General features: G+C 41.8%; 1 protein-coding gene across 1 annotated transcript in view; it reads right to left on the bottom strand.

Moving 5' to 3' along the window:
• The window catches only part of ZNF45 (zinc finger protein 45), a 39,688-nt gene extending 27,907 nt beyond the window's left edge, over window positions 1-11,781 (bottom strand). The window contains exons 1-5 of the mRNA XM_054588577.1: window positions 11,741-11,781; window positions 10,472-10,518; window positions 6,760-6,886; window positions 5,746-5,841; window positions 7-1,770 (exon numbers count right to left, since the gene is read on the bottom strand). Of these exons, the coding sequence (XP_054444552.1) occupies window positions 7-1,770; window positions 5,746-5,841; window positions 6,760-6,886; window positions 10,472-10,486 (2,002 nt within the window). The 5' untranslated portion in view covers window positions 10,487-10,518; window positions 11,741-11,781. The remainder of the gene's footprint in view (window positions 1-6; window positions 1,771-5,745; window positions 5,842-6,759; window positions 6,887-10,471; window positions 10,519-11,740) is intronic.
• Between the last annotated feature and the right edge of the window lie 393 nt (window positions 11,782-12,174).

The following is a 12,174-nucleotide window of genomic DNA, read 5'->3' as shown; positions in this document are numbered from 1 at the left end:
CAGCATGGACTCGCTGATGAATTATAAGACTTGAGCTCCAACTGAAGCCCTTCCCACACTCCTCACATTTGTATGGTTTTTCTCCAGTGTGAACTCTCTGATGGGCTTGAAGGTATGAGCTCCAACTGAAGACCTTACCACATTCCTCACATTTATATGGCTTCTCTCCAGTATGGACCCTCTGGTGTGCTCGAAGATATGATCTCTGTCTGAAGCGTTTACCACACACATCACATCGGTATGGTTTCTCTCCAGTGTGGACTCCACGATGAGCCAGGAAATTTGAGGCCCGACAGAAGCCCTTCCCACATTCTTCACACTGGTATGGTTTCTCTCCAGTATGGCACCTCTGATGGGCCTGAAGCTGTGAACCCACACTGAAGCCCTTCCCACACTCTGCACACTGATATGGTTTCTCTCCCGTGTGGACTCTTTGATGCACTTGAAGACTTGAGAACTGACTGAAGGCCTTCCCACACTTCTCACACTTATAGGGTTTCTCTCCTGTGTGGATTCTACAATGAACATTCAGGTCTGAACTTCGACTGAAGCCCTTCCCACATGTACCACATTTGTATGGTTTTTCTCCAGTGTGGCCTCTCTGATGAGCCAGAAGATTTGAAGCCTGACTGAAACCCTTCCCACACTCCTCACATTTATAGGGTTTCTCTCCTGTGTGGACTCTAAAATGAATGTTAAAATCTGAGCTGCGACTGAAGCCTTTCCCACATGCATCACACTGATAGGGTTTCTCCCCAGTATGGCCTCTCTGATGGTCTAGAAGATTTGAGGCCCGACAGAAGCCCTTCCCACACTCCTCACACTTGTATGGTTTCTCTCCAGTGTGGCTTATTTGATGGGCTTGAAGGTGTGAACCCACACTGAAGCCTTTCCCACACTCCTCACATTTATAGGGTTTCTCTCCCGTGTGGATTCTACAATGAATGTTAAGGTGTGAGCTATAACTAAAGCCCTTGCCACATGCATCACATTTGTACGGTTTCTCGCCAGTATGGATTCGCTGATGAGCCTGTAGTCGTGAACGCCAACTGAAGCCCTTCCCACACTCTTCACATTTATAAGGTTTCTTTCCCATATGAACTTTCTGATGGACTTGAAGATATGAGCTCTGACTGAAGCCCACCCCGCACTCTTCACATTTATAGGGTTTTTCTAACATGTGGGTTATCAGAGAAGTTTGACAATGTGAACTTTTCCCAACATTTCTCCCATACTCCTCAAATCTGTGTAGATTTTCTCCTATAGGAACTCTGTGATGATGATGATGAAGACATAACTTCTGACTAAAATTCTTAGATGATGTATCACATTTGTACAATTTCTCTCTACTGTGGATTCTCTGATGGGCTTGAAGACTTGAAAACCGACGGAAGGCATTTTCACACTTTTCACATTTATAGGGCTTCTCTCCTGCATGGGATGTCTTATTAATTTGATGACAAGGGTCGTGAATAAAACCTTTCTCACATTCCTCGCCTTTGTAGGATCTTTCTTCAGTGTGGACTGTGTGGTGAACCTGAAGATGTGAACTCTGATTAGAGCCTTTACCAATTTCCTCATATTTATAAAGTGCATCACCTTCTTTGTCCAACTGAGAGCCAGTTCCTTCAATATTTACTATGGCATCTTGACATCTCGTTAAATCCTTGGTAACCTGTTGCCAGATTTGTGAGTAGAAAAACTCTTCAAGTGGCAGGTACCTTAATCCAACTTCCTGAATAATTTCCATGTTATTTAGATTCTCGTCTCCTAAAAGAATAAAGAGAATTTGGAGATGGGCAGGTGAATGCTTTGTTCAGAAATGTCAAGGTTATAAACATAGGCTTACATCCTAAAGCTTTATTGAACCAGAAGAAAGTCCCATTTTTATCATCATGCATCATATTCTCTGATTTGCATGACTCCAAAAATCAAGAGATGATCCACCAGGCTCCCATCCACAACTCATTAACAAGACCCATTTAGAATTGTACTAAGTTTCGTAAGTAAGGTACAAGTTAGAAATGTGGTGGCTGCAGAGCAAGAAATATCCTTCTTAGACAACCCAACAACCTCAGCAATCCACAGCTTGGAATCCTCAACAGCTAGGGGAACAGGATTCTGAACAAGGCTCAACCAGTCAAGCACAGGCCTTATCTGCTCAGCATGCTGTTGTTACTAATCTTGCTGCAGTAGGAAGTTTCATATATCCCAGACAGATGCAGCTGTGAATCTTGCAGCATCAAATGGCTATGGCAGCAAAAACAGTTGAGCCAGATCAGCAGCAGCACATGGGCAGCAGGTCAAAAAGTACAATGAAGTGAGGCACGCCAACCACACCAAAATTCTGAATCTTGCATTATTTCTTTCTTTTTAAAAAACATAAGAGCATTGAATCAAAAGGATTCTGAATTTATACTTCATTTGTTTTTTAAAATGTGTCAGCATTTTACACTGCTAAATGTACAAACATTATACAAAAGCAGAACCCTATGATTTTTAAATAAAAACTGAGAAATATTTTACTAATCCATTAGGGTTGACTTAAGTCACTGCTTTTTCAAAATGGTTTCACTGCACATAGCACATTTTGAGGAGGTCTCAGAAATACTAGAAACATCTTTGAGAAGAATGTAGCTTGCACTTTATTTAGTACAAAAGGTTTATACACAGTGTAATAAATACAGTTTTTACAAATCTGTTTTGGATAAAAAGAAAAATTACTTCCTAGAGAATTTTTACAAAGACGAAGCTATACCTTATTAAAAGCCTCCTCTTCTGCCTACTGCATGCACATCTGATCAAAATGCTCAAAATGTCTAGTAAAACCCTTATAGAGAGATTATCAGATGTCCTCAGGCAATGTTGAAAACCTTTGCTTTGAATTATTTTATTGGAAGTTTACTCCAATGTTAGGAGCCACAGAAGCAACAGGCTGGTTGGAAAGACATGTTTGGGAGAAAATACTTTATTACCTTCACCTCCACCTGAGAAATATCCTTCAGGAGGACAACAGGTGGGGCGAGTGGGCCATAAAGGTTTACAGTAATAACATGAGTTACACTTAAACCTTAGAGCAGGTAATAGCAAGTAAAGTTCCTATAACTTGAAGAGGGAAAAATGGTAAAAGATTAGAAGCTAATCTATTATGAAATACAATAAATAGGACACAGAATAGATTCTCAAAGTCAATACTGGACAGAAGATTTCTGTTCTTCTTGGAACTCTGCTCTACCAATTAGCCAGGCAGCTTGCTACTAATTTCTTTTCAGGTCTCTCTTCAAATAACACCGTATCAGTGAGGCCTTTTATCACCCAACAGCAAATAGTGAAGTCTCTCTATCCACTAGCCGCCCCTGGCAATCTCCATTCACCTTTCCCTTCTTTGTTTGTAAACAACACATATTACCATCTGCCATACTACCTCTGTTCTTTATATTTTTCCCCCATTTGAATGCAATATCCAAGAGGATGAGAATTTTATATTGTTCACTGGTTTCTTACCACTCCCAGAACACTGCCCAACACAGTGTTCAGTAAATACATGTTGAGCCCTGGCTGGTGTGACTCAGTGGACTGAGCGCCAGTCTGCAAACCAAAAGGTCGCTGACTCGATTGCCCACCAAACCATATGCATGGCTTGTGGGCCCGGTTGTGAGAGGCAACCAATCGATGTTTCTCTGATACACTGATGTTTCTCTCCCTCTCTTTCTCCTCTCTCTAAAAATAAAAAATAAAATCTTTAAAAATAAATAAATAAATGTTGAATGGGTATATAAATCCCAGTTTTAACTTCTTTGTGAGTCTGAGCTGTATTACAAAAGTTAAAGAGCCTTTTCAAAGTTACCATAATAGGAAGGGGACTGAAGACAGCAATTTTGGTGGAAGGTTGTACAGCTTCACCAGATACAGGACTGAACTAAGTGGCTGTTGCTGATGAGAAAGTCATGCTGATCACAAACTCAAGAATCACTTGGGAGAGGAAAAAAAGCATAAGGTATAAAGTGGCCACAGGGCCTATGGACTGTTAGCTTCAGTAATTCTTTTGTACTTCCTTTCTGTGTGTGTAAAATTTTTCCTTTTTCAAGTAGGAGTCAATATTTAGGGCCCCAGGAGTAATGCCTATGAAAGTAGAGTAATGATGGCTGTAATAAATCTACAGCCGTCAAAATGATGGCTGTAGATTTATTTTCCTATATGGACCACACCAATGTTTTTCAAGCTGAAGACAGGATTTAGTGAGTTTAAAATGAGTTTAGTAGCTTTAAAAAAAAATCCTTACCCAAGGATATGTTTATTGATTTTAGAGAGACAGGAAATGAACGGGTGGGGAGAGAGGGAGAAAAAAAGAGAGGGAGTAAAGGGTGTGGGGAGAGAGAGACACACACATAGATAAACATGTGAGAGAAACCTTGATCGGCTGCCTCCCATACACACCCCACAACCCAGGTACGTGCCCTGACCAGGGATCGAACGCACAACCTTTTGACAGGATGACACCCTAACCAACTCAGCCACCCAGCCAGGGTGAATTTAGTAGCTTTTGACAAGTATTAACAAAATAAAAAAATTATCAGAGGTGCTTTGTAAGCAGTAAAGTTCTCTCTGTATAAAGTATCTATTAAGAACCTTCATTCTAAAAGGCAGTTCTTTACCAAGACAGTATGATTCAGTACTAAAGGCTACAGGAAAGTCATGGGGGCGGGGCAGGGGGGTGATGATAATTTGGTTAAAAGTGAAAAGCTAAGCTCTTATTAGGTGTGGTTTAATGGAAACATAACTACATAAATCCAAAAACACCTAACTAATATAGAGACTCCTTGGGGAGATAAACTATTCTAGATGATGCCTTCATCACACTTTTTTTTTTTACCATACTTTAAGGATCTCAGAGACTAGTGGAAAAAGGTCCATGTAACCATCATTCATTCAATAAATATTTACAGCACACCTGCCTTCTTCCAAGTCTGTTCTATATACTAAGGATATAGCAATTTAAAAAAACAGACAGAATTTTTCTTTTCCTGAGGTTATACTCCAGTGGGAATATAGTAAAACACACACACACACACACACACGTTAATATGGCTAAGTGGTGAGCAATGCTTACACATCAACTAAGGCAAGATAAGGGAAGGGAGTGGAGGAAGAAGGTATTATGAACAGAGGGGTCATGGGTGACTGTTCTAATGAGATTAACATTTGAGACAAGCCCTCGTTAAGTAAAGGAGAGGCCGAGAGAATGACAGAGGCAAACAATGCTCCTAACAGGAAGAACAAGTGCAGGGTTATGAGGCAAAAGCATGCCTGGCAGGGCAAAGAGGCAAAACTAGATGGAATAGACTAATGAAGGGGAAAGTGACAGGTCACACTTATAGAGGGATGGGGGAGAGGGAGCAGCAGCCACGTGGAATGCTATATGCCACCTTAAGCACTGGGATGGTACTCTGAATCCAATAAGAAGCTAGTAGAGGTTTTGAGCAGAAGACTGACAAAACCTGACATTCACATGAATCACTTGGAGTGGAGAACTGATTGCAAAAGAGCAGGACGGAAGAGTGAGAGTGACACCAAGACTGCGGCAGTAACCCACAGACTCGGTGCTGACAGACCTGCGTCGCGGCGGTGGAGGTGACAAGGGACTCGGACCAGTGTCACAGGGGTGGAGGTGACAAGGGACTTAGACCAGCATTGTGGCGGTGGAGAGGACAAGCAGCAGGGCGGACTGAGTCGTATGGCTCTCACCTGCGGAGCTTCGGCGGTGGGATGCTGTCCTTACTGGCCAAACCTTTCCTTCTCTCTCTAACTGGGGGATTACATCCGCTGGGAAGGACTGATGCTCTGGGAACAGGCAAGGACAAACATTTAAAATTAATACATTAAAGGCCAAACTCACTAAAAAAAATGTGATGTCTCACTGCATCACCTTCAGAACATCAAAATTAGTGTTTTCCAAATGGTTAATTATGACCCACCGGAGGAGATACATTTTATGCAAAATCCCCAGATTATGTAGATGTAAGTATACATTACTGGGGCAAATGTCCTTTTGGTAATAGACTAAGAAGTATGGAATTGTATACTCTGAATGGGTGAATTGTATTATACGGTAAAGCATGTGTATATATTATATCTCAATAAAAATGTTAAAATGTTTTTAAAAAGTCTGTTGTCATCACAGCCTCTCCAGCATTTCTCACAGGGGCTCTGACACTTTCTCCCCTATTTTATTTCCTTAAAAAATGTTGGCACAGTTTCCTAATGGGTGTCATGACCCACTAACTGGAGATGGTCACAGTTTGAGAAAGTCCAGAAACATGTAAGAGTCACACTGCCAACTGATAGTTAATTTACAAAACACACTTTAGCTGGGGGAGGAAGACCAGAAAAATGCCATGGCCGCGTGGCATGCTGCTTAGAAAACAGGAAACCCACCCCGGCTGGTGCGGCTCAGTGGATTGAGTGCCGGTCTGCGAACCAAAGGGTCGCTAGTTCGATTCCTAGTCAGGGCACCGGCCTGGGTTGCAGGCCAGGTTCCCAGTAGGGGGAACACGAGAAGCAACCCCACACTGTTTTTCTCCTTCTCTTTCTCCCTTCCCTCCCCTCTCTCTAAACATAAAAAAATAAAATCTTAAAAATATATATATAAAAAAGAAAGAAAACAGGAAACCAGTTGAAGAGCTCTAAAGTCCTGCACATCCAAGGACATGACAAACACTGCAGGGTACTGAAGTTCAGTCTCAGAGCACCTGACCTCACCCACTGAGACCAGGTTCCGGAAGTTCTCCAGCATCACGTCTCGGTACAGCTTCCTCTGGGACGGGTCCAGCAGCCCCAGTTCCTCCTCTGTGAAGACCACAGCCACGTCCTTGAATGTCACCGCCTCCTATAACACCAAACACAAGCAACCTCAACCTCACCACCAGCCTCCGCTGGGAGAAGGCAGCACTGAGAAAGTATAAAGAATGTGTACGAAGTGGTTCCAGAGTCTCAGAGACCAGAGTCACTGTTACCATAATATAGTTAAACATCCCAAATAATATATATTATGTTGTAGATTTTTTTCTTTTTATAATAAATGCTGGAAAAAACTTTTCATATGGATATTAGCTCCCTAATTATTTTCTTTGGATAAGTTTCAAGAAGTGAAATTACAATGTGAAAGAATGTGACTTCATAATTATCACATACAATGGCAGCCTTTCTTTTCAACTTTTTCCCTATTTTATCCTGCCCTCAACAGAATATAAGCATTCCTGATTCTCCATACCATTCCATACACAGCACTGAATACAACCAGTTTTTAAATCCTGGGTAATCTGATCAGTAAAAAACAAGTTATTTTGGTTATTTGCACTTATTTGGTAATTAATAAGCTAATTTAATTAAATTAATTAATTTTCATAGGTTTACTGCCCATCTTTACCTTTTCTTTAGTCTGTTAACGTTCTTCGCTCATACTCCAATTGTTTTTTTCTTAATCTTATGACTGTAAAATTTCTATTAGAAATTTTAAGTTTTGTTTCTCTAGCATATATATTATAAATATTTTCAGTCACATTTTACTATTAGTCTTGTATAGCTTTGCATACAGCATGATTTTTCATTCTTTCCACTACTGACATTTTGGGCCAGATAATTCTTCATTGCGGGGGCTGTCCTGTGCATTGTAGATGACTTAGCAGAATCCCTACCTTCTGTGCACTAGATACCAGTAGCATCCCTCAAGCTGTGACACCAAAAACATTTTCGGATGTTGCCTGGAGTCAAAACTGCCCATGATGAAGAATCACTGGTATGCAGTATTGTCTTAACTTTTGCTATGAAAGCTGTGCTTGACTTGGGACTGCTGCACATCCAGTGCAACAGAGTTCCCAGAGAAGATGGGGCCGTGGAAGAGTGGCCAGCAGAGGCAGTGTTATTTGTGGCGTCTTCTACCTGTCAGGATAACCAGGTACCACATGGAGGGCTAAGTCCCAGACCGGAGGATTCTTTCCCCTTGTTTATCTCTACCCAAATATTGTAAATCTAGGGGTCTTTCTGCATCAGGTAGATCTTTGGTTTCCTGGGTGAACTTAAGCAGTTTTCTAAAATTCTACAATCCTGTTTCTTTGTGAAAAGAAAAAGTACAGATGAGACCAAGTACTGCCTCACAAGGTTGGTCTGAGATTAAATGCAGTAAGTGAAGTATTTAGCAAGTCTTCTGATACTACTGGGCTTTTTAAATTAAGTACATTATTACCTTGATAAAATAAATGCATAAATAAAAATATAAATCAGTAAATAAAAAGGCATGCTATGACTCAGGAACCACCTAGCGTTCTTACATGAAAACAGCTATTAAGGTGCGTAAGTTGGAGGCACCGGGTGTGTGGGAGAAGGTTCTGTGAGGGCAGGATGGCCGCTGCCCTATGCCCTCCTGCAGCGGCATATCTGCCAGCGAAGGGTGCCCAGCCTCTGCTGGCCTGAACCGCCCCAGGGCCCTGGGCTCCTGCTCTGCCCCATTGAGTCACAAACCCATGGTCATGTCCCTCGGTCCATACACCTGCCTGCCACCTCTCGGGCAGGAGCCGCAGCTTTTCATCACCCACAGATTCCACCCTGACTCTGCTGACCTGCTGTCCGCCCTTAGCCAGGAGGAGCAAGAATCGGGCTGGTGCTCACCCTGTATAGGGCCATCTTGGCTCTGCAGTAAAAATGGGGCAGCAGAGCCTAAGCCAGTTTCTTAGCTACGTTAGCACCTGTGACTGGCTGCTTTGGCAGGGCTACAAGGAGAGCCTGGTGGAAGAGGCCATGGAGATGCTCCAGTTCTCTGTTAGCCAGACCCGGGGGTTCCTGTGCCTCTGGGACCAGTTCAGTGACATGGGCTTCCAGCAGGACTGGATCATGGAGACGTTGCTGGTCCATGGCAACCGCCAGGAGCAAGCACTGGAGGTGCTGGCGGCCTCTACCCCAAGACCACTGGGGCACTCTGCAATGCCTGGGGGGCACTCTGCAATGCCTGGGGGCCCGGTGATAAACCTGGCAAGGATTCTAACTGTAGACCATGTAAGAATAACAAAGCGATGCATACTCATTGTAAAAATGCAAACAATGCCTAGCATGGAAGCAAATACTACAGGGGAGGCAAAACTTTACCCATCTTAGGTTTTCAGCTGGACCAATTAACAAGAGAAAACAAGTTTATTAATACATGCAGCACACATCATGTGGGAGAAACCTCAATGAAAAATAACTCAAAGCAGCAGTTTAGAACTCTGGCTTATATAGCATCAACAAAGAGCAAATTTGTAGAGAGATGATAACAAGGCTAAGGAAATCAGTTTTTGGCTTCCAAAGACGGCAAACTATTGGAAGGTAAATATATTGGAGGGAACTTATAGAGTAAGGTTTGCTTGCAGATTCCTCTGGCGTATGGCTGGGAAGATAAGAATCTATCTCAAGAAACGGAGAGTTTATATTCTGCGTTTAGACCCAAAAGGGAGAAGGGTAGGGAAAGCTTTTCCTGCCTTTGCTGCTTCTTAACTATCTTCAGCTCAAAATAACTTTTATGTCAAAGAGGCATATTTTGGGGTGACATCCTGGTTTCCTTCCATACCAAAAGAATCAGCTAAAGGAGTTGAGAGTGGTTGCCAGGGGAAGGGGCAGCTGGGAAGGATATGGAAAAGGAGCTGTGTCTTCTCATACGAGCTTTATAAAACTACCTTTACTTGACTCTTTAAACTGTGTGCATTAATAACTTTGATTTTTTAAACAAAATTTAAAGAAAAAAAGATGCCTAATAATATTTTCTCTGTGTGAAGTATCGGTTAGAGCCTGTTGCACCATGCCATACTGAAATATTCTAAACACAAAATACCCAAGTTTCCGAATATCAAATATACTTTTTCATTTTGGAGTTCCTAAACATTAAGAACAACGAATGGCAAAGTCTTCCAAATTTCCTTTTAAGGAAAATGGTTATATTAGGAAAAGTGTTATTACAATGTTCATTAAAACAGTAAAAATTCTAAACTACCTAAATGTCCACGACTGGGAAAATATTATGAGAGACACATAGAGAGTACATCAAACCAAGGGAATACATGTTGCCATTAAAAACGTAGGGTATATAATATTAATTAGAAAAGGCATAATTTGAGAATTTAAATGATACAATAATTACAAATATAGAGTTAGCAATGCATGTGAGGAAAAGAACATGGGAAAATGAAAACATGTTTTGTAAGGAAAACAGTAGTAAAGTAGATTTATTTTTCACTGCAATAAACTTTTTCTTCTCCACTCTTACTTGTGAAATTACAAAACTTAAACTACGCTAAAATAAAAAAATAGTGATCATCTGACACATGAGAGGGTCCCACATGCCTACTGCTCTCTTTAATCCTTCCCCACAGAAAGAAATAGGATGTGTCTAATCATGGAGAAATGAGATGACAATTTAAAACCTAGACAGGCAAGTCCAACTCACCTTGAACTTGGTCATTTCGTCCTCCTTCTTTTGGGAAAGGGCTGAGTCTTGGGAAGGTACAGGGGGAAGGAGAAAAAAAGCCATTAGATTCTGGCCAAGGATGTCACTAACCCAAGTGGCTGCCTTATGTGAAAAAGCAACGGTGCCCCTTCCCTGGCGGCGGGGGCGGGTAGGGGGGGGCTTGAGGAGCACAGCAGGGACTGGGTTCCAGACCCTGCTCACTCCTTCAGCCAACAGCCCCTGTGCAGTGAACAGCCCGACCTATCGCATATGGTGGCCCCAATACAAGTTCACATAGTTCTCAGGGTACAGAATCTGAGCCTGGGGAGAGGGCACATGGAGAGTCAAGTACCCAGATTAAGAGAGCAAACCCTAGGGCCAACTGACACAGCTACGTATTAGCTGTGAAATCTTGGGCAAATTACTAATGGCTTCATGCCTTAACTGTTTCACCTGTAAAATGGAGGGATTAACAACACCCAGCTCGCAGGATTGTTGTAAGAATAAAGTGAGTAGGCAGAAAGGTCAAAGAACACTTCCAGTGTACCTCATTAGCAGCAGCAGAAAAGCAAGTAATATTCACGAACATAAAACCAGTCCTGATAAATGGTTCCTGTCAATGGAGCTTTCAGAGGTTTTTGCCCTATCGTATGAAAATCACCTTTAACCTCTGAAATGTGTTATTCTCTCTGTCTTTTCGTACTTAATTTGATGCCTTTGCAATAATATCTAAGAGTACATAGACAATTTTTCTGTATAAAACATACATAAGAAAATTTACCATTTTAACCATTAAGTGTATTCATATTGTTGTGCAACCATCACCACTATCTGTCGCCAGAAAATTTTCACCATCCCAAACTAAAACTCTGTCCCCATTAAACAACAACTCTCCAGCCCTGCTCCCCTTAGCCCCTGCTAAGCACTGTTCTTTCTCTATGAATCTGACTACATGGATGACCATTTTTAAAAAGTTATTAAGTCCTTGCCATATTTACTTTAAAAGTAGAGTCTTAAAAAGACTATAATGGAGATGAGGAGAAATGAAAAATCTGTGACTCCGCAGGATTTATTTAACCATAAGCTAGTCAGTCAGGATGCCATTTAAATGAAAAAGCTATAGCAATCATAGTAATGGTAAAAAAAAAAAAAAAAAAAAAAAACCCAAAGAAACAAACATGGCAATGTTTAACATGAAATAAGGACTAAGGACATGTTAGGGACCTTGTGAAGAGTTGGCATTGTTTCATTAAGGTACCTCCCACATACCTGTGAAGAAGCTACTGTTGAACCAGCTGTGTGACTTTGGTTCGATCACCTACACCTCTGTGCCTATCCTCAGCTGTGACGAGGAGATAAAAACAGAATGTTGGTCACAGGATTATTGTGGGGAATAAATGAGCTAATTCATGCGATGCCCTTGGCACAGTACCTGGCATTTTAGGACGTTCTCAATAAATGATGGTGAGGGCTGCTGTTCCCATTTCACAGATGAGGAAGCCGAGGCTTGGCGAGGTCCGGAGCCAGAATCCCGCTGTCACAGCGGGGTCTCTCACAGCAGGGTCGCTATTCTAGATCTTGTCTCTCAGTTGCTTCTAAAGACAAACATAAGCAGATCAGAGTTTAAGGGCTCGTGGAAAAGAAAGGAGGGATTGGGAGATACGGGTAAAGCAGAGACAGAAGCAGGGAGAGGACTTGAAGCC

Source organism: Pteronotus mesoamericanus, unplaced genomic scaffold (assembly GCF_021234165.1).
Source record: "Pteronotus mesoamericanus isolate MK-2021 breed Mesoamerican mustached bat unplaced genomic scaffold, CSHL_Meso_final scaffold_137, whole genome shotgun sequence".
Taxonomy (NCBI): Eukaryota; Metazoa; Chordata; class Mammalia; order Chiroptera; family Mormoopidae; genus Pteronotus; species Pteronotus mesoamericanus.
This window is presented reverse-complemented; position numbering and strand designations above follow the sequence as displayed.